At 35.5% G+C, this 22,158-nt stretch overlaps 3 protein-coding genes across 8 annotated transcripts in view; 1 reads left to right on the forward strand and 2 right to left on the reverse strand.

The window, feature by feature from the left end:
• The window catches only part of LOC145512707 (uncharacterized), a 199,225-nt gene that overhangs the window by 80,091 nt on the left and 96,976 nt on the right, over positions 1-22,158 (forward strand). For all 6 annotated transcript variants that reach the window (XR_014058690.1, XR_014058689.1, XR_014058691.1 and 3 more), the window contains one exon: positions 7,120-7,212. The gene's annotated coding sequence lies outside the window, so the exon portion shown is untranslated. The remainder of the gene's footprint in view (positions 1-7,119; positions 7,213-22,158) is intronic.
• LOC145512700 (olfactory receptor 11G2-like) lies at positions 10,168-11,103 on the reverse strand. The gene has a single exon (XM_081506992.1). It carries the CDS (start codon positions 11,101-11,103, stop codon positions 10,168-10,170), a length of 936 nt encoding a protein of 311 aa, XP_081363118.1.
• LOC145512425 (olfactory receptor 11H6-like) lies at positions 20,134-21,105 on the reverse strand. The gene has a single exon (XM_081506137.1). The coding sequence runs from the start codon at positions 21,103-21,105 to the stop codon at positions 20,134-20,136; it is 972 nt and encodes a 323-aa protein (XP_081362263.1).

The following is a 22,158-nucleotide window of genomic DNA, read 5'->3' on the forward strand; positions in this document are numbered from 1 at the left end:
ATAGTTCTATCTATTCTCTGTGATAAGAATGCAGTGCTGTGCTGGGGAACACAGCACTTTGGAACCCATTCTTCTGTGTCAGAATAAATGTTACTTGATTCTCAGGTCAAGGGGTACTCATGTGTTCAATAAGAACTCCCATGATTCTGTCCATTTCTGTCTTAATGTGCATTACCACAGTGTCTTGCTATCTTCAGCTAGAGTGAGATTGGGAGGGGGAGAAGATGACTGCATTATGACTTCCATCTTCTATATGTTTTTGCTCAGCTTGTGAATTTATCTGTCAGCTCATGCAGCTCAATTTCAAAAAAACATACAACCCAATCAAAACATGGGCAGAAGACTTAAACAGAAATTTCTCCAAAGAGGACATGCATATGGCCAACCAACACATGAAAAATGCTCAACGTTGCTCACTATTACAGAAATGCAAATCAAAACTATAATGAACTATCCCCTTATAATAGTCAGAATGATCATCATCAAAAAAATCTACAAACAATAAATGCTGGAGAAGGTGTGGAGAAAAGGGAACCCCCTTACACTGTTGGTGGGAATGTAAATTGATACAGTCACTATTGAGAACAGTATGGAAGTTCCTTAAAAAACTAAAATTAGAGCTGCCATATGACCCAGCAATCCCTCTTTGGGGCATATACCAGGAGAAAACCATAATTCAAAAAGACACATTGCACCTCAATGGTCATTGCTGCACTACTGCCAGGACATGGAAGCAACCTAAATGTCCATTGATGGGTGAATGGATAAAGAAGATGTGGTACAATGGAATATTACTCAGCCATAAAAAGGAGCAACATTGTATCATTTGCAGACACATGGATGGATCTAGAGACTATCACACAGAGTGAAGTAAATCAGAAAGAGAAAAACAAATATATCAATTTTATGTGGAATCTAGAAAAACGATACCAATGAACTTATTTACAAAGCAGAAATAGAGATACAGACATAGAGAACAAATGTATGGATACCAAGCAGGGGAAGGAGGAGTTGGGATGAACTGAGAGATTAGGATTGACATATATACACTACTATGGGTAAACTAGGTAACTAATGAGAACCTGTTGCATAGCATAGGGAATTCTACTCAGTGCTCGGTGGTGACCTAAATGGGAACAAAATCCAAAAAAGGGGGCATGTGTATATGTATAGCTGATTCACATTGCTGAAGTGAATGCTGAATTAAAACTTTCATTATGTTTTAATAGCACATCTCTCTTTCTACTATCCTTCAAATACAGTTTAGCTGCGGTTCTGTTTATTTTTAAAATATGCCTTGAGCCCTGATGCATCTGCTTCTCTCTCTTTCCCCTGCACCCTCCTAGTTCAAGTTACCCGTATTATTTCTCTAAATTACTGCAAAGGTCTCCCAAATGATTTCTCTGCTTCCTGCCTTTGCTTCTATACAATCAATTCTCTACACAGCAGACAGACTGACCTTTTAAAAGTGTAAATAAGATCATGCAATTTCCTTATGCAAAAACATTCCATAACTTCCCCAACCTAGAATAAAATCCAAGCTTCCTTTTGTGACACATGAGCCCCTGAATGATCTGACTTCTTCCTATTTTACCATTTTCTTCCCTTCTCCCTTTTCTGATCTGTCTTTTCCTATTCCCCCTTCTTCATTTACACGACCCTTCTTTGTATCCCGGAATACGCCAACTTCTTTACTGACTGGGTTCTTTGCTTTAAATGTTCTTTTTGCCTGGAAATGTATCTGGAGCCCATTTTTCACTTTCCAGCCTAATTATTCTGTTCTTCTGAACACCCTATGTAAGTGTCTCTGTCATTCTTTTGTTCATAAATTCCTATTTATTTTCTTCCTCATACTTATCAAAGTCTGAAATTATTTTGTTTCTTTACTTATTTGTGTATCTTTGCCAGCCAAATGAGGGCAAGAACCTTGTCTGTTGGGTTCATAGTTTTATTAAAATTGTGGTACAAAATAGTTTTGTGGTACAAAACTGTTTTTTTAACTGCTCTCTTTTTCAAAATTATTTTTCTGATTATAAAATTTGGTTGTTATTGAAACTTTGGAAAATGTATGCATTATAATGATGAGAATAAAAGCTTCCTTAACAATATCTATACATAGAAGATATTTTGGAAGAAATATATTCCAAGCCTGAAAACAATAGAGTTTTGTTTTTCACAGTGGAGTGAAGTCCTGGTATCCTCATTAACATCTCTCAGCAGCCAGCCTGGATGATTCTCCTGTGAGCACAGTCCTTTGCTTTGCTGGCCTGGACAGGTTACTCCATACAGAAGCACAGCTTCCAGAACTGGACCATCTGAGTCTGAATCCTGCCTCCACCAAGTTATAGCCATGGATGCTAGACCAAGTGTTAACCTCTCTATGCTTTGATGTCCTTTTCTGTAAGGTGAAGTGAATACAACTACAGAGGGCATTTTGAAGATTACAGAAAGAACAGTTTTAAAATGCCTAGCAATATATATAGGGTATATATATATCCTATTGTTTAAACTTCTTCAAAAGCCCAAAAGCAAAGTGTATTTATCCACTACTAATAAGTGGCAGGCAATTATGTTATGCTAGAAATAGTACTGAATTTGGATACAAGAGCCCAGGATTTGAATTCCAACACTTAAACATTGCATTGTCTTGGCAAATTCTATAAGCCAGTTATTTTTTGACTCTTAGTTTCCTCAAATGTCAGATGGAGATGATAACACCTTCTCCAGAGGGTTGTTATGAAAACTATTGAATGGAATAATAAATTGACAAGGTGGAAGCAACCTCTCAATATCTGACATATGGTAAATATTAGATGTTTTGCATAAAACTGTGGCAGAGTTAATAGGAGAATTTTTCCCCAGAGATGTAGATTCTCCAGCTATATTTTAATATTTTATTCCTCTAAAAACTGAATTACCTTCTTTCCTGAAGTAAGAAAGGGATTCTTAACTGAAGCTTCTCAGTTTTTTGCAGACTTTTCTGAGTAGAAGCAGTTGTCTTTGTAGTAACCAGCTGGGAGTGAAGGTGTAAAAAGTAGGTTGAATGGGGATCAGTGAATCTATGTGCTTTAGGATCCATGGATTATAAGCACAGCTCGTCTTGTTCTCCTCAAGGAATCATTTACTGCCTCTAGAAGGAGGATTGTGCCAGGAGACAAGTCTGTGCTAGTTATTCCCTTGTTCACTCCCTATCTCCTCTGGAGACAGTTGTGCCTTCATTGTGGCTTTTATTTTCCCCAGTGGTGGAGGAAGTAGTATCTTTTCCTTAGTTTTAGTCTCTTAGAGATGGCCAGAGATTCAGTCCACAGGTTCATCAGTCACTCACCAAATCTGTTCAGAATACCTCTCATATGATCAGGGGAAATTCTGTCAAACAAAACCCAAGCCAAGGTGTTGGTCTTGCTGGAGTTTGTTTTTTGGTCTTCTGATAAGTTGTTGTCAATTGTGGGTGCTGAGGACAGATTCTTGTCTTGCTATCAGACAGAGGAGACTGGTTTTAGGGAGCAATGAAGCTGTGCAATCACTCTTTTCCCCAGACCATCATGGCCTTTTTCTGTAGAAAAAAATCTTTAGAAATCTTGTGTTGAATCTGATAAGCATTTATCATTTAGAGTTCAATAGTTCTTATTTCTATTTATTTGCACTACAAAACAGTTACTTACAGTTTCAAATAAGAAAATTTAATTTTGAATAAAATTTTTTTTCCCCAAGAATTGACTTTGCTTTTAAAATCTCTTTTAGAACTTTGAGGTTTTCACCAATTTACTAACACAAAAAGGCTCATTTGATTTTAAAAATGATCAGTGTCTAAACTTGATTGGATCACAGGCCAGAAAAAAATATCTCTCTTCACCTTTTGCTAATAAAAGATATGAGCAGTATAATTTGGGAAATTACAGAATAAGGTCTTTATATTGCATAATGGTATTATAGCAGTACAGATTTCTTAACTTTGATAATTATGCAAGGTTATGTGAGAAAATATTTTTTATTTCTAGAAAATACACACTAAATCATTTGGTAAGTTGTCTTCAGCTTACACTTAATAGGTATATATAGAGAGAAAGATAGTCAGACATATGGACAGAGGGTAATAGATGTAAAAGGACACAGAGAGACTGTAAGAAATTGTGGTAAAATTTTAATAATTTGAAATCCAGATGAAGGGCATATAGACATTTTGTATTTTACTATTATTGCAACTTTTCTGCAAAGCTGAAGCTTTGTTTGATAGTAAAAAACTATAAAAATAATCAGCTCACTTTTATTTATCAAATATGCCTTTTTTTCCTGGTTCTCAAGGTCTTATCTGGAAGCAGTTAGTCTTTCTAAACATTTGTAAACAAAATACAATTTTTCTTATGATTTAGCTGGGTCCTAAAGAAGATAACAAAAAGAAGAAATATTGCAAAAATATAGAGAAAGGTTTTAGGGAATTATTTCAGCTGTAATAACATATTAGCAAGTAAAGGTAATTCGACTTTTTGCTGCATATCTTTTGTGGCTTATGCCTGACTGAATATATGATTTCCAGAAATCCATCATTGAATATTTACAATGTATGTACCTCTCCTCTGGATTGTGAATGAATATGAAAATTGGAAAAACAGAGAAATGCAAAGAACATTAAAACTTGTCCTCATTTATCATGGGAATTTAACATGAATATTTCAGAAGAAAAAATATGAAAAGTTGCCACAGATATTTTATACAATTGTTAATGAGTAAGAACTTGGAGCTCTAAAGAACATTGACCTTGGGATAGGAAATGAACTATATCCTAGATATAAAGGTCCATTTGTGATCCAAAACATATTTCATATGACTCTATCACTGAAGTAAAATGCAAAAGCTTCTTCAGTTTATACTTTGTGATATTTCTTTAGTATTATTTTCCATATCTTCTCAAATATGTTTATATATATATATAAAGTATGCATATATCCATATTTATAAATAAACAGGGTTATAAATTGTGATTTGTATTACATTTGCAGACCTATTTACTTTATTCTAGGAGTTCATTTGTACTTATGAGAAATATCAATTTAAATAGTAGTGAAAGGTAAACTGTGGCCAACTCTGTAGGGACATACTAATTCAGAACTAGAAAAGTATGCAATGTGATTGATAGCAGTCTTCAGTTTGAAATGTGGCTAGCATGATTTCACCTCCCTTTATACATTATTAGCTGTTATATCAGAGTTGAGAAACTTTCCCTCTTCTGCATGGTACCAGTGAAACTGACTGATGAGAAGCTGGATGGGCTAACAGGCCTTTTCTCGTCAGTCCAATACTAAGGGCTCACTTTTCAATCTTCAACTCCGGCTCGCATTCCATCAGGGTGCCTAGTGGCTGTCTCTTAATTTAATTATGAGAAAATTAAGGAAATACAATTTTGAAGTTACACATATTAGTTTTGTTTGAAAAAATAAGCGACATCATGGTTAGTGAGGTTTTATATAGATGAGCATCCTTAAGGTATGCCAGTTCTTTCAAACTGGGAAACAGCTAGATTTATCATTTTTATTATTTACAAAATAACTTACTGGAGATTCAAAGTATTCTTTATATACTATTACATATCTTTCTTGACCTGAAATAGCTTTACATCCTAATAAAACTTTTAAAATTGAAAATATTATAAGTAAATAAATGCTTTAAAATTTTTCAATTTTTTAATTGGAGGAAAATTGGTTTACAATGTTGTGTTGGTTTCTGCAGTACAACAACACAAATCAGCCATAATTATACATATATCTCCTCCATCTTGAGCCTTAAAAATGTGTTAAATGCATCTAACTTACCGAACATCATAGTTTAGCCTAGTTTACCTTAAATGTTCTCAGAACACGTGGTAGCTTACTTTTGGGCAAAAGTCATCTGATATAAAGTTTATTTCATAATAAAATTGCTGAATTTTCATAATAAATATTACTGTTGATTTGTTGAGTCCTGTACATAAAATGATAAACAGAATGGCTGCATGGGTACTGAATGGTTTAAGTGTATAGGTTGTTTACCCTCATGATCATGTGACTGACTGGAAGCTGTGGCTCAGAGCTGAACCCACCATCATGAGAGAGTATCTCTGGCCTTATCAACAGGCCAGAAAAATGTAAAAATTCAAAGTATGGTTTTTACAAAATGTATTTTACTTTCTCACAACGGTAAAGTTGAAAACTGGTTAAATAATAAGTTGGGGACTATCTGTACTTGGTATTGAAACATTTGAAAATAAAGCATACAATTGGAAAAAAAAACAAAATAGAAAAAAAAAAGACCTCTAAAACCTCCATATTACTGCCCAAACATTGCCATTTCAAACATTTTGAAATGCTTCCCTTTGTATTTTTTTTCCTAAAGACCAGATTTTAATTTTTCTGCACGTGTCATATTGTATTTACAATACTATACTATACTTATTAATTAAGTTTTTATCAACCATTTCCCCAAACAATAATAGTTGGATATTATTTCAGCTTTAGAAGCACAAGGAGAATTTTTCTTGCTTTTAAACAATATATGTAACTCTGCTATGACAAATTAATAGTGATGATGAATATGAGTTTGGACTCAGAGAGACCTGGTTGAATCCCTGCTTTCCTAGTTACTATTAGACTGTATTACTGGTAAATTGTTACCTATTCTCTCCAGGCCTTAGTTTTCTACTCTGTAAAACATGTGAAATAGTAATGGCTCATATAATGTAATGAGGATTAAAAGAGAGATTGTATACAAAATGCTTAGCTTGGGAGCTCACATATGATAACCTAACACTAAGAGATGCCATAGCATAACACTTTATAGTATGGTTTTTGGAGTCATAGTTGGTTCCAACACTCATTAACTGTTTGGGCAACTTGCTTATTCAATCTATGCTTTAGTTACTTCATGTATAAAATGAAGACATAAATGGTATGCTTGAGGCTGTACATTACTTGAATGGCTAAAGTGGAAGCTCATTTTAGGCACATTGAGAGTTAGTTAGTGTAGCTATCGTGACTTTTAAAATTACTTCACAACTTTTAAGTCCAACATATAGGACAATTTGCTTTCGAAAACCAAGACAATTTCCTGTTCTGGTTGTATCACTTGGTTCTACTTTTTTTTCCCCAGCACAACTGCACAGTTCTACTTTGTCATGGAAAATGATCAGCCCTTGGCCATCTGCCACTCGCTGAAATACTTCATTCTCATGAAAGATCTGAGGTAGGTTGATATGTCTTTTTTGGCTCATTGATTTACTTAAGCACTCAAGTGCTATTTTCTTTCTAAGTGACATGGTCTTGTAGGTTGAGTTCCCTGGAAACAAATACTAATAATAAATATCAGTAATATTTGTACTGTGATGGCATCTGAAGACTGAGTTTTATATTTTAATACCTATATCCCAATGATGTACTTCTTTATTTCTATTTGCCTTTTTTTGATTTATTTATTTTTAATTGAAGGATAATTGCTTTATAGTATTGCTTTGGTTTCTACCAAACATCAACATGAGTCAGCCATTTTTCTATCTATCTATATCTGTTGTTGAATTGTGAATTTTATTATATCTTGAAGCTGTATTTATTTTGATTAAGGATGCTCATTAATATATTAATAAGTTTGGCCAATTATAAGTCATGATGGGTGGTAAATGCCATATGAACATCTATTTGAGAAATACTTCTATTCTGTGTATTGTAGTATACTTGTAAATAGATAGTGGTCTGGGAATGGTTATATGCATTTTTCAGAACTTGCTGTGATTTCTTACCCCTTCATTCTCATGGGTTTTTATCTGTGTCTTCCTTAACTTGCTCCCATAGCAACTTATAATTCCCTTGTTTATAGAACATCTTGCTTCATTTACTACTTGTTCATGAGCCCCAGAAGAGAAGGAAATGTGTCTTATTTACTTCTGTATATGGCTTGTCCCTTCCAGCTCAGTGCCTAACATATTGAATGTGTTTGTTTTAGTGAATATGTGCCTATGGAGGAAGATGATAGAACAATTATTTCAAAAAAACTGCTTTCACTTTTTCATAGTTTATTACTCTCATAGGTCCTCAGAAGAGGAAGACATTTCTTACTTTGTTCTGGCTGAATGAAAGAATTTTAGTGAGATGACATGAAGAGATTGTCAGTTTTCTTTTTTTTTCTTTTCCTCTGAGAAACAGTCTTCTTTTTAGTTTCTCAAAGAATCACAGAATTATGAATAAATGTTACCTTGGTTCCAATTTCATAGTAAAATAGTTTTAAAATTTATTTTTAGATGATAATAGTAAATGTTTAAATGTGTGTTTAAATGAAATGCATGCATATGGAAAAATTTAAACTATACAAAGGCTTGTAAGTACAGAGAAAATGTTTCCTTCTCTCCCTGTCCCCAGACACCCAATTCTGTTTCCCAAAAGCATCACTGTTCTTAGTTTCTTCTTTCAGAGATACACAATGTGTTTATGAACATAAATATGTAGATATTTATGTTATCTTTCTTCATATGAAAGATGGTCCAAGACACAGATCTCTTTCATGTCTCTTTTCCTTTAACTGTGAGGGTACTTTTAAATCAATATGTACAGATCTTCATTTTTAACAGTTATATAGTATATTCCACCCTCTGTATATACAATAATTTATCTAATTAGTCCTTAATTAATGGGAATTTGGATTGTTCCAATCTTTTACTATTACAAACAGTAGTCAATATTCTTGTACACATGTCATTTTTCTTATTTGTGAGCATATTCCTCAGATAAATACTTAAGAGTGCGATTGCTGAGTCAGAGGGAAGGCCCTTTAAATTCTAATAGTTTTTTGGCAAAATGTCCTCCATAGATATTGTACCAATTTATGCTCTACCAGTAAGGGAAGAAATTGCTGATTTTTTCAACATTATTTTTGATCTTTGTCAATTTGGGGGGAAAAGAGATATATTTATTATAGCTTTCTTTGTACTTCTCTAATTCTGAATAAAATAGAATGTCTTTTTAGATATTTAAAAGATTTTCCTTTGCTATTTACTTTTTTTTCATATATTTATCACTTTTACTGTGCTGATGCTATTTTTCATATTGACCTGAAGGTACAGACAATATTAAAATTGATGTTATCATGATAGATGTTTTAGAAGACATAAATATAAGCACTACCAGAAAAGTAAAGAGTTTGTTGGTGTTGGAAGATTAATAGGAGACAAGTTTTGCCCTGGGATTGTACAATTTGTAAGAGCAAATACAAAAAAAAAAACAAAGAGGTGTAAGTATCCATGCTGAAGATAAAGGAAGAGACTTTCCCCTCTTCCTGTTTTCAGAACACTTACTTTAGAAAACTTGTACTTGTTTCTCTGTCATTGAAATGGATGTAAAATTTAAAATTTTTAAATTTTAAGGGGTTTTTCAACACCCTTCCCAGATTTATGCCCTAGGAACATCTCTGTCAAGGACCTGGGACATCTCTCTGAAACGCAATGATCAAGATAGAAAGGCCCCAATCTTCCATTTCCTGTGGGAAGACAGGAGCCTAACATTGGTGGCCTAATTTCCAAGTTGAAAACTACCTCCTGTTATATGGAAATGTCTTTTTTTACTTTGTGTGAAGCCAATTAGCAAACACAGATGGCCAATCCAATTACCAGGTGAATCTAGGATGAATTGATTATGTGTGATAAAATGGTCAAGTCTTTTTGAGGATTAGTTTTTGTTTATCTTGAGAACCTGTATGTAATGTGTTGTATTTGCTTGACTATAAAAGGATGAAATTTCTTTCAGTCTTTGTCATTACTCAGTGGGTTACCTGCGATGCCCATAGTCTCCTGCTTTAATGCTTATTCTCAAGAGTCTTCTCCAACACCACAGTTCAAAAGCATCAATTCCTCTGCTCTCAGCTTTCTTTATGGTCCAACTCTCACATCCATAGAAAATAAATAATAAAATAACTTTATTCTCTTCCACCATTGTGGAGAGGTTTTCTAGATTGGCAGGAAATTTATATTTAATTATATTTCCCAGCAAACTAAACTCAGTTTTTCAATCTACGACTCTATTATTTGCAAAATTGGGAATATTCAGTACATCTTTGAGATGCCTTATAGTCGTATAGTCAGTTAGTCTTCTTTTTAACCAAGAAATTAAAAACAGCTTCTGTCCCCCCAAATATTTTAAATCAAGACCCTTACTTTTATGTTCCTAATAATTTCTTCATAGCATGTTTCATATCTTTGTTTCTCAGACTATATATTACAGGATTAATGAGTGGAGTAACTACAGAATAAAACAAAGTCACTATCTTCTGCATTCCAGCATCATGTTCAGATGTTGGGCTCACATACATGACCATCACTGATCCATAGAAAAGAGAAACCACAGTCAGATGGGACCCACAGGTGGAGAAAGCTTTTCTTCGTCCAGCTGCTGAAGGGACCTTCAGCACAGCTTGCAGGACCAGAGCATAGGACACCATGATGAAGAGAAAGGGGATAAATAAGAGGAGAGAACTTAAGGTGGAGCTAGCTAACTCTGTTACAGGGACTCTAGTACAGGTGAGGGCCAACAAGGGACCTGGGTCACACAGGAAGTGGTCAATAATCCTGGAGCCACAGAAGGACATTTGGGAAATGATGACAATGGGAATCAAGAACCAGAGGAAACCAAGTACCCAGCAGCTGATCACAAGATTGGTGCAGAGACGTCCAGTCATGAGAGTGGAGTAACGTAGAGGCCAGCAGATGGCAACGTAGCGATCAAATGCCATAATAGCCAAGAAAAAGCATTCTGTAGAACCCAAGGAGAAGAAAAAGTAGAACTGGAGAAAGCACCCAGAGAAGGAGATGAGCTTGTTGTCCGAGAGGAAGTTGGCCAACATGTTGGGGACAGTGGAGGTGACATACCAGATCTCCAGGAAGGAGAAGTTGGCGAGCAGGATGTACATGGGGCTGTGGAGTCTCTGATCGCAGCACACAGCACAGATGATAGAACCGTTGCCCATGAGGGTCAGGAGGTAGACAGCAGAGAAGAGCACAAAGAGGAGAATCTGCCCCTCCCTGGGGCAAGGGAAGCCCAGGAGGATGAAGCCAGTGATGGTGCTGGAGTTGTTGGGAGTGTTGGAGATTTTCATGAGTCTGCGAGCTGTGAAAACACCATCACATTATTAAATGATTGTAAAGGCAGGTGAGCACCCAGATATGAATGAAGCCACTCTGGGGAATGAAATAGATATTTATATAGCAATAGTTACTATTTTGGTTTAATCCTGAATTACTGTCCTAGTTTAGCACTTGTATTATAAAAACACAAGTTAATGAATATCAGTATATATAGAGATATTTACTTATTGTGAAATGTATGGAAACATGTTCAACATTTAAATCTTTATATATAAAACTCTGCAGTAACTACCACCGAACTTGAGAAATAGAGGATCACTTGTACCCTACAAACTCCTCTTATGCTCCATCCCAATAAGAAGATGCCTATCCTCTGCCTCTTAGTCCCTCCAATTGTTAACACTCCCCTTTCCTAATGGTAATCATCTCCCTATTTTTCTTTATTTTAATAACTAAGTGTGCATTCTGAAACTTCTTTTTTAGTTTTGCTTGTTTTTTATTTTACATAAATGAAATCACAGTATATGTAATATTTGGATGGCTTCTTTTGTTCAACAGTAAGGTTTTTTACATTCATGTTGTTACATGCATCTATAGTGTGTCCATTTATACCCCACTATACTCTATGAATAAACCACCACTTATTAAACCATTGTACTATAGATGACTATTTTGGTTATTTCTAGTTTGGAGCTATTAGGAATAATGGTACTATGAATATAGTTCTCTTTTCCTGTTCACACATGCATGCATTTCTGTAGGCTAGATCATAAGGGTATGTGTATCTTTACCTTCAGTAGATAAGTTCAACAGTGTTCCACCATTATTGTACTATTTATCTCTCCTACTGATAGTATGTGAAAACTCCAATTGTCAACATTCTTTTCTAATGGTAAGGTCTCTATTTACCAGAGCCTAGGGAGTGAGATATACACTGCATTTTAATGACTTCTCTCTTTTTTTTTCTTTTCTTTTTGTAATATAAGACTGCATAGTTGTCCTCCTGGCAGTATTGCTTTTTTCAGAGTAGGAGCTTATATCAGAATTTTTTTACTTTCAAGGAAAAGTATTCTGGAAATTATAAAGAAAACTGTTTTCAAATTTGGTTTAGGAGAACATTTTAATGCATGTAATTTACAGCCATCTTTATCTTATATGAGCTTTGAGTCTTGTGCTCAGCCTTATGATTTAAAGAAATAACCTTCTAAGAGGTTATTTTTTGTGTGTGTTAATCACTTTATCTATCACCTCAAAATATTTTCAGCACTTTAAATAGCTTAGTTAATATTGAAGAACTTACTTTTTTCTGGTATAGTCTACTTCATTGTTACATCTCTTCTTTTACCCCTCACATCCAATTCATTAGCAGGATTCTTCTGTTTCTAAAGTATGGCTTGCATCATGCACTCCTTTGTCTTAACTGCTGTCTCTCAAGTTCAAATTACCATCCCTTCTTCCTTAGACTTCTGTAGCAGCATTCTAGCACAGCTCCTTGCTTCTACTTTTGCCCTTCTACTCTCCATTTTCTAAGCAGCAACATAGTACTCCTTGAAAAATGGAAAAACTGATCATGTTACACTTTTAAGTAAAACTTTTCCCTCTCAGCAATTCTGTGCCAAGAAGTCTTACAGAGCTGTTATAGAAAACAGGAAGGTGTTCTAGAAAACAGGAATTGCCATCACCATTTTATGCTCAATCTAACATATTTAATTAGCTTGTATCACTACTCACTTTTAATTACTGAGCTCCTCTGTACAGAAGACTGATGACGTTACCTGCCTCAAATCTGAGCTGAAACCGTCAAAAAAAATTCCCCAAACCAATCAACCAAACAAACAGCAAAAGGCCAATAAACTCACCCTGCGTCAATTACAGAGGGCACTGTGAATATGGGTGCAATGATGTTTGTGCATTTGTACCCTGGCCGCTTGGACTGAGTTAATTAACAACAATCACCTTGTCTTCTTTGTTTACTTGCTAAATTAGTCAACCCTGGAAAAATTGAGATAAAGTATGTCTGAATGAACCAGGCCATGCCATACACATTACAAGGAAGACATTCACCAATATTTTAATTTTCCCTCAAAGCTCAGTACAGTAGAAGTCTTGGTACCCATTTGTTGGCTCTCTCTCTAGAGCCAACCCAGAGACGTTTCATGCCTGTGTGCTCAGTCATGCCCAACTCTTTGAGACCCCGTGGACTTCCCCCTGCCAGGCTCCTCTGCCCGTGGAATTTTCCAGGCAAGAATACTGGAATGGGTTGCCATTTCCTTCTCCATGAGATCTTCCCAACCATGACAACTCAATTCCCTTCCTTAGTTAGTTTGTACAGTTTCAGTGAGGGGCTGTAACATTGAATAATCTGTTTATGGAAGATACTTAAAAGTAAGGATAATTTTCCAGAGTGGGATGACTGGTAAGCAGCTGTATATGATAGAAAAATTATTGAATTTAGAATTAAGAACTTTTGTTTACTTGTCATAAGAAATTAATACTTAGCTATAATAAACACATAATTATGCCTCTTTACAGGGCTGTTACAAAGATAACTGAATGAGATAAATTCCTGTGGAAGTACTTTGACTATTGCCTGACCAGTAAGAGTTTAAGAAATATTGGTTGTACGCATGTGACCGTAATAATTCAAAGAGAGCTGTGGGTAAAAATCAGTAGATTATGATTTTTTGCTCTTCTAAACACTACATAATCTTATTACCTGGATCAGCAAAGGGAATTCTAAGCTGGAGCTTCTCAAAAGTTTATTTTTTATTCTCTTAGAAGAGATAGTCATCTTAACAATAACCAGAGAGGAGAAAAGAGGTGGAAATGGTTATGGAAAAAATCCTGAATATGTTTGCTGAGGGATGGAGGGGTTATAAGCAGAGACTGCCAGGAAGTAAGTCTTATTTTTCCTGATCCTTGAGGATCCATTTATTGCTGCTAAAGGAAAACAATGTCAAGAGACATTGCTATGCTTTTTGTTCCCTTCCGTTGGGATCTTTCTTCTTTTCTTTTTTTCCCTTCTTGACACTTTGCCTTTTTTTTTAAATAAATTTATTTATTTTAGTTGGGGGCTAATTACTTTATAATATTGTAGTGGTTTTTGCCATACATTGACATGAATCAGCCATGGGTTTACATGTGTTCCCCACCCTGAACCCCCCTCCCACCTCCCTCCCCATCCCATTCCTCTGGGTCATCCCGTTGCCCCAGCCCTGAGCATTTGTCTCATGCATTGAACCTGGAATGGTGTTCTGTTTCACATATGATAATATACATGTTTCAATGCTATTCTCCCAGAACGTCCCACCCTCACCTTCTCCCTCAGAGTCCATAAGACTGTTCTATGCATCTGTGTCTCTTAAAGAGATGCGTGTACCCCAATGTTCATCGCAGCACTGTTTACAATAGCCAGGACATGGAAGCAACCTAGATGTCCATCAGCAGACGAATGGATAAGGAAGCTGTGGTACATATACACAATGGAATATTACTCAGCCATTAAAAAGAACACATTTGAATCAGTTCTATTGAGATGGATGAAACTGGAGCCCATTATACAGAGTGAAGTAAGCCAGAAAGAAAAACACCAATACAGTATCAGTTCAGTCGCTCAGTCGTGTCCGACTCTTTGCAACCCCATGAATTGCAGCACGCCAGGCCTCTCTGTCCATCACCAACTCCCGGAGTCCACCCAAACCCATGACCATCGAGTCGGTTATGCCATCCAACCATCTCATCCTCTGTCGTCCCCTTCTCCTCCCTCCCCTAATCCTACCCAGCATTAGGGTCTTTTCCAATGAGTCAACCCTTCGCATGAGGTGGCCAAAGTATTGGAGTTTCAGCTTCAACATCAGACCTTCCAATGAACACCCAGGATTGATCTCTTTTAGGATGGATTGATTGGATCTCCTTGCAGTCCAATACAGTATACTAATGCATATATATGGAACTTGAAAGATGGTAACGATAACCCTATATGCAAGACAGAATAAGAGACACAGATGCATAGAACAGTCTTATGGACTCTGAGGGATCTTTCTTAAGTTGAGTGTTTTTATTTTCTATGCAGTTGAAATGATATCTTTTTCCTTCTTGAAAACTCTTACAGATAGAAGGAAATGTTAACAAATCAATTGATTGTTTGATTAATTAATCAACCAGTACATCTAACTCTAACTCCCCTAAGTGTGCATAGCATGTGGCCAATGAAGACTTTAAAAAACTTGAAGGGGATAAATGCAGCCCCAGATGTCCATAAATGATTGACTAGACCTCAAAGTTGTTACAAGCTGTTCTGAAACTCTCAGCTAGGTCATGCTATTCTGTTATTGGACACATACATGAAACAAAACAAAGCTACTTTATAATTTTGTCTAAGGATAAACAAAAACATCACTGTGCCATAAAATACCAAATATCCTCCTCTCTTGGCTAAAATGAGTGTCTACTACATTAAAAAAAAGCCAATTACAGCTTTAATCTCCTTCTTCTCTGCTCTCTATATAAATAAGATTTGTTGAAATACCTAGTCTTAGAATTGTCCTTGCATTGACAACACACAGTCTGGAGCAGACCATCACTTCCTTAGATCCTTCCTCAAATCAGTCAACCAAAGCACCAATCCTATAATAGATTATTTTTTAATTGAAGTGTAATTGATTTACAATACTGCTATTAGTTTTAGATGTATAGCAAAGTGATTCAGTCACATATACATATGTATATATACGTACATATATATACAGATTTTTCCATTTTTTCAGATTTTTTCCATTATAAGTTATTATAAAACATTGAATATTGTTCTTTATGCTGTACAGTATCCCCTTTGGTAACCATACGTTTGTTTTTTATGTCTGTGAAGCTATTTATATTTTATAAGTAAGTTCAATTGTATCATTTTTTAGATTCCATATATAAATGGTATATGATATTTGTCTTTCTCTTTTTTACTTACTTAGTATGATGATGTCTAGATCCATCTAAGTTGCTGCAAAGGGTATTATTTCATTGTTTTTATGTCTGAGTAATATTCCATTGTATATATGTATCACATCTTTATCCAATCATCTGTCAATGGACATTTAGGCAGTTTCCATTGTCTTGGCTGTTGTAAATAGTGCTGCTATGAATATTGGGCTGCATGTATCTTTTCAAATTAGAGTTTTCTCCAGATATATGCCCAGGAGTGGGATCATTGGATCATATGGTAACTTTATTTTTAGTTTTTTTAAGGAATTTCCATTCTGTTCTCTAGAGTGGCTGCACCAATTTAGATTCTCACCAACAGTGTAGGAGGCTTCCTTTTTCCCCCAACTTCTCCAGCATTTAGTGTTTGTAGACTTTTTGATGATGACCACTCTGACCAGTGTGAGATGAAGGTCAGATTTTTGAATAAAGGCAGATTATCAGAAAGCAGATATTTGGACCTCAGTTCTTAGATCTGGAAAGAATTGCTTCCGCTGAGTTATATTTCTATATAATGCCTTTGAATCTTATTAAGAAATGCTATAAGAAGCAGCTATGTTAAACTATATGTATATACGTCAGATATTTTGGGGAACCACTGTTCAATATATCTCATTCTCCCTCATATGAATCATCTTGAGAGAAATTATAGAACTAGGAGTCAGTAATTTAGTTTTCCTTGTAAACAGATTTGTTTCTTCTTACAATTATTGAAAATCACATGACAGATAATGTTTCTCCATTCTCTACTTCATTTTTTGAATCAAAGAAACATTTTATAGAGAATCATAACAACATTGGAAAAAACTTCAACACTGAAGATTCTTTTTGATGATTTCCCACTTCATTTTAAAGGAAGCTCATAACACTTATACAGGCTTGACTTAATGTCAGCTTTTATCCTATTGTCCACAAATCATCATCTTGTTTTTCCTTTTTAAATTCATATTTTTCTTATTCTTTCTTTTAGTGTACTTTAATACTTCAGATTCTTAAAGAAAAAAAGTGGAATATAGTATAATAAAGGAACATATAAATAAACATGTAAGTGAATAAGTAGTTTCAGTATAAGAATAGCTTATGAAGATACGGATTTTTCTAAGGAGGGATTTTTCAGCCTTCCTCTTAGTATATTGTATTGAGCAGGCTCCCCCAGGAATTCATATAAAAACTTTTTATTGTGGGCTAGAAGTTTCTAAATGATTTGATGCTGCCTACTTCTCCAGCCTCTTATGTCATTTTCTTTCCAGCTAGCAAAATCAACTTTCCTTATTCTTTGAAAATCACAAGCTTCCACCTGTACTTACATGGGAGTTTATTGTCCTAGATTTTTGCATGATATATTATCTGAGTTTGAAATATCACTTCCTAACAAAGACAATCTCTAACCATTTAGATCTAAACTATGCCCTATCCTACCCCAACAATTTCTGTATTCATACTCCCATTTATTCCTTTTTTTTTGGTGTTTCAAGGATAGCATCTTTTTTTTGGTTGGAGTATAGTTGATTTACAATGTTGTGTTACTTTCTGCTGTACATCACAGTGAATCAGCTATGCATACACATATATCCACTCTTTTTTGATTCTTTTTCCATAAAGTCATTAATTAGCACTGAGTAGAGTTCCCTGTGCTATACAGTAGGTACTTATTAGGTATCTATTTTATATACTGCAGTGTATATGTCAATCCCAATCTCTCAATTTATCCCTTCCCCTTTTCCTCCCTGGTAACCCTAGGACTGTAATTCTATTTCTGTTTTGTAAATAAGTTCATTTGTACCATTTAAAAAAAAATCCACATACAAGTGATATCCTGTGATATTTGTCTTTCTTTGTCTGACTTACTTCACTCAGTATGACAATCTCTAGGACCATCTATGTTCTTTTTTATGGCTGAGTAACATTCTATTATGTATGTGTACCACATCTTCTTTATCCATTCACCCATCGATAGACATTTAGGTGGCTCCACGTCCTGGCTCTTGTAAAAGTGCTGCAGTGAACATTGGGGTTCATGTATCTTTTCAAGTTATGGTTTTCTCTGGATATATGCCCAGGAGTGGGGTTGTTGGATCATATGATAGCTCCTTTTTATTATAAAACTTGTAGAGGAACACATAGGCAGAACGTTCTCTGACATAAATCACTTTGACCTACCTACTAGAGTAGTGAAAATAAAAATAAACATATGGGACCTAATTAAACTTAAAAGCTTCTGTACAGCAAAGCAAACCATAAACAAAGCAAAAAGACAACCCAAAGAATGGGAGAAAATGTTTGCAAATGAAGTGGTCGGCAAGGGATTAATCTCCAAAATATACAAGCAAATCATGTAGCTCAATAACAACTACAACAAAAAACCCAACAAATAACCCAATCAAAAAATGGACAGGAGATGTAAATAGATATTTCTCCAAAGAAGACATACAAATGGCCAAAAAGCACATGGAAAGATGCTCAACATCACTAATTATTAGAGAAATTCAAATCAAAACTACAATGAGGTATCACCTCTTCAGATCATAATCTTCCTCATCAAAAAAATCTATAAACAATAAATGCTGGAGAGGGTTTGGAGAAAAGGGAACCCTTCTACACCATTGGTGGGAATGTAAACTGGTACAACTACTGTGGAGAACAGTATGGAGGTTAATTAAAAAGCTAAAAGTAGAGTTCTCATTTATTCTTTTTGTTTTATTGAGATATAATTGATATAAAGCATTTTAATTTCAGGTGTACAACATTATTCAGTATATGTAAATATGGTGAAACCATCAATAAGTCTAACTTTAGTTAATATCCATTACCACATACAGTTACAAATTTTTCAAACTACTGGAATTAGTAGTTATAATTAATGAGATTTATGTGTTCAGCTTCTTATTATCTATCCCCTTCACTATAATGTAAGCTTCACAAAGGCAGGGACTTGATTTTCTGCATTCAAATAGAAGTAAATGTTTATGGAATGCCTGAATAAAATGCATCAACCCCAGAGGACAACTTGACTAATTTATTTATGACCAAATAGTTGAGCCAATTCACCTACACCTGTCTCATATCTCAGAATCACTGGCTTTTACTCTCTGTCTGCTTTTACCTCTTTTGAGCTCAACTCAAACTTCCTTCTCTTGAAACTAACCCCAAAGTATTGATAAATTGTCATTACATGCTAATCTTTTAAAATGTAAACCTATTTCTAGGTATCTTAATTATCTTTCACAGATAGGAAAATGTAAGAAGACTGTAATATATTTCTTATTCTATAAATGGAGAATTTGGGAATAGAGGCAGGAGAAGCTTCCAAGGCTGCTGTCATGAGTGTTTGAATCACCTGTACTACTCACCATAATTTGTTTCACGTTCCCAACCAACTATTGTAAGATTTTTATTTCTCACTATATGTCAAGTATTTATTTAAAATAGTGGCTCTGTAAGGTCAGTGTGTGAACTGGTGCTGGTCTAGGTACACCAGAATCACATTAAAATGGGAATTTCTGAGGTTAATTTTATATTCTGAATTAGGGGATTTGGAGAAAGACCTGGGAATCTATTCTTTTAAAGAGTTCTCTAAATAACTATAACATAGTGCTTAAGATCATTATTAATTTTTTGGATATTGATTAAATAAAAATTTTGGCTCAATTATGATAGAAACCAACTGTAAGAATATGCACACAATAGAGGAGAGTGATCTCAGATAAAGGGAAAGAAGTTACTGGCAGTCAGGATAGGAGAAGAGTTTAAAGTTTAGATTCAGGTCATTTAATTCAAGTTACTGTCTATCAAGTCCTGTTTTGAAGGTAAGGTCTGGTTTAATCAGTTGTACTATTGTCCATATTGTCTAGGCAGAAGTGGATGAATTTGGGTCTGTATTTCTAGGTACCAGTAAGTAGAGATTTACTTTTTAAGTTGGAATAGATTTTTTTTGATGGTCGTCATCAAAAAACTCTGCAAATAATAAATGTTGGAGACGGTGTGGAGAAAAGGAAACCCTTGTACACTGTTGATGGGAATGTAAACTGGTATAGCCACTATGGAGAACAGTATGAAGGAAAAAATAAATATTATGATCTTGGTCCACTCATGAGCTCTTGTTTGCTTTGGCCAGTTTTTGTAAACATCTGAATTTTTCTCAAGGCAGTCTTCATGTCCTTGTTCCGGAGACTGTAGATCAGTGGGTTTACAAGTGGGGTCACTGATGAGTACAGCAAAGTTACAACCTTCTGTATCCCAGCTGGATTTCCAGAGGTTGGGTTGATGTACATCATCATGATGGTTCCATAGAACAGAGATACCACAGCCAGGTGGGAACCACAGGTGGAGAAGGCCTTACGTCTGCCAGCGGCTGAAGGGACATGCAACACTGCTCTGAGAACCAGGGTGTAGGACCAAAGGATAAAGAAGAAGGTGATAAAAATAATAAGAGAGCTCAATATAGAACAGGAAAGCTCAATTCCAGGGGCAGGGATGCAGGATAGAGCCAGTAAAGGACCAGGATCACAGACAAAATGGTCAATGACATTGGGCCCACAAAAGGGGAGCTGTGTGATGAAGTAGATAGGGACTGGATAGCAGAGGAAGGCTGTTACCCAGCAGAGGCCCACCAAGTTCATGCAGAGACGGCTGCTCATGATGGTAGGATAGTGGAGAGGTCGGCAGATGGCCAAATATCGATCAAAAGCCATGAGGGGCAGTAAGAAGGTCTCAGTAATGCCCATGGAGAAGAAGAAGTAGAACTGGAGGAAGCAGGCAGTGAAAGAGATGGTTTTGGTCTCAGATAGGAAGCTCCTTAACATATTGGGAACAGTGGTGTTGATGTAACACATCTCCAGGAATGAGAAGTTGGCCAACAGAGTGTACATGGGAGTGTGGAGTCTGTGATCCAGCTTCACTGCAAAGACAATGGCCCCATTCCCCATCAGTGTCAGGATGTAGGACACAGAGAAGAGCACAAAGAGGAGGACTTGAAGCTCTCTAGAGCAGGGAAAACTCAGGAGTATGAATTCAGTCGCCGTGTTGACTCCTGACACATTCATGGCTTCCTAAGAGGTGGAGAGGAAAAAATGGGCATGACAAAGATGATCTTACTTTCTAATCTTCAGGAATATTTCCTTTTAGAGATCTGTAAGTCCCTCAGATTCTGTTACTCTATTAAGTAAATAATGTAAATACGCTGCTGAAGACTGTCAAACTTTGAGAATGCTAGATATGATAAGACTTTGAATTTCGGACTTTCTCATTCCTCTTTCAGTATTTTCTTAGACACAGCAAAACTCCAAAAAAGCAGTTTGGAAAAGATTAATGACAATACTTGCAAATATAAATAGGTATTTTATATTTATATCTATAGAATAAGATATGTAGACCCTTAATACTAGACATAGAATTTAAATTCTGTGTTTATTTGGAATTAGAGTCATAATACTAGGCATCACAAGAGGAGGAGAAACATAACAAATAACACAATGACATTCTGTGCATTTCACTTTTATTCTGGATCAATGTTAGAATTATAAATGTCAGCCTCCTAAGGTGTTCTGATAACCCAGACAAATACCATGTGCCATCGTTTCTTCAGTGTTCATCATGGTTTGTTAACTCACAAAAATATGGAAAGTCTAGACATCTACATAATAGTCCTTTTACTAGATGTTTTAATACCTCTGTAAAATCTTGGTTTATGTTGAAACCAGAAAAACTATAGATCTAGTATATCACAGACTTTTGAGATTTTTGCTTGAGATGTCAGGATTCTTAGAAAACTTGCTATTCTTCTAGTTTATGGTTAGATGCAGAGGATCATAAATATCAGATAACCATAAGCAGAGACCTCTAGCAACCAAGGACAGCGATGGGAGTCATAAGTGCCCTTCTGGACATGGATTCCTCTGATTTCTACTCTCTTCTGCTGTCCCCATCCAATTACAGATGTGGCACATTAAAGTTGTTTTGGTAAATTGATTAATAATCTTTGATAAGGCTTCTTTCTCTGACTCTGAGTGAGACTTAGTCTTGAACTTTGTGTGACTTCTATGGTGAGAGAAGCAAAAACAAAGCCACTGAAATCACTTGAGATTCTGTTGCCAGTC

The sequence above is a fragment of the Giraffa tippelskirchi genome, chromosome 7 (genome assembly GCF_054371585.1).
Source record: "Giraffa tippelskirchi isolate mGirTip1 chromosome 7, T2T-mGirTip1v1.2.pri, whole genome shotgun sequence".
Lineage (NCBI taxonomy): Eukaryota > Metazoa > Chordata > Mammalia > Artiodactyla > Giraffidae > Giraffa > Giraffa tippelskirchi.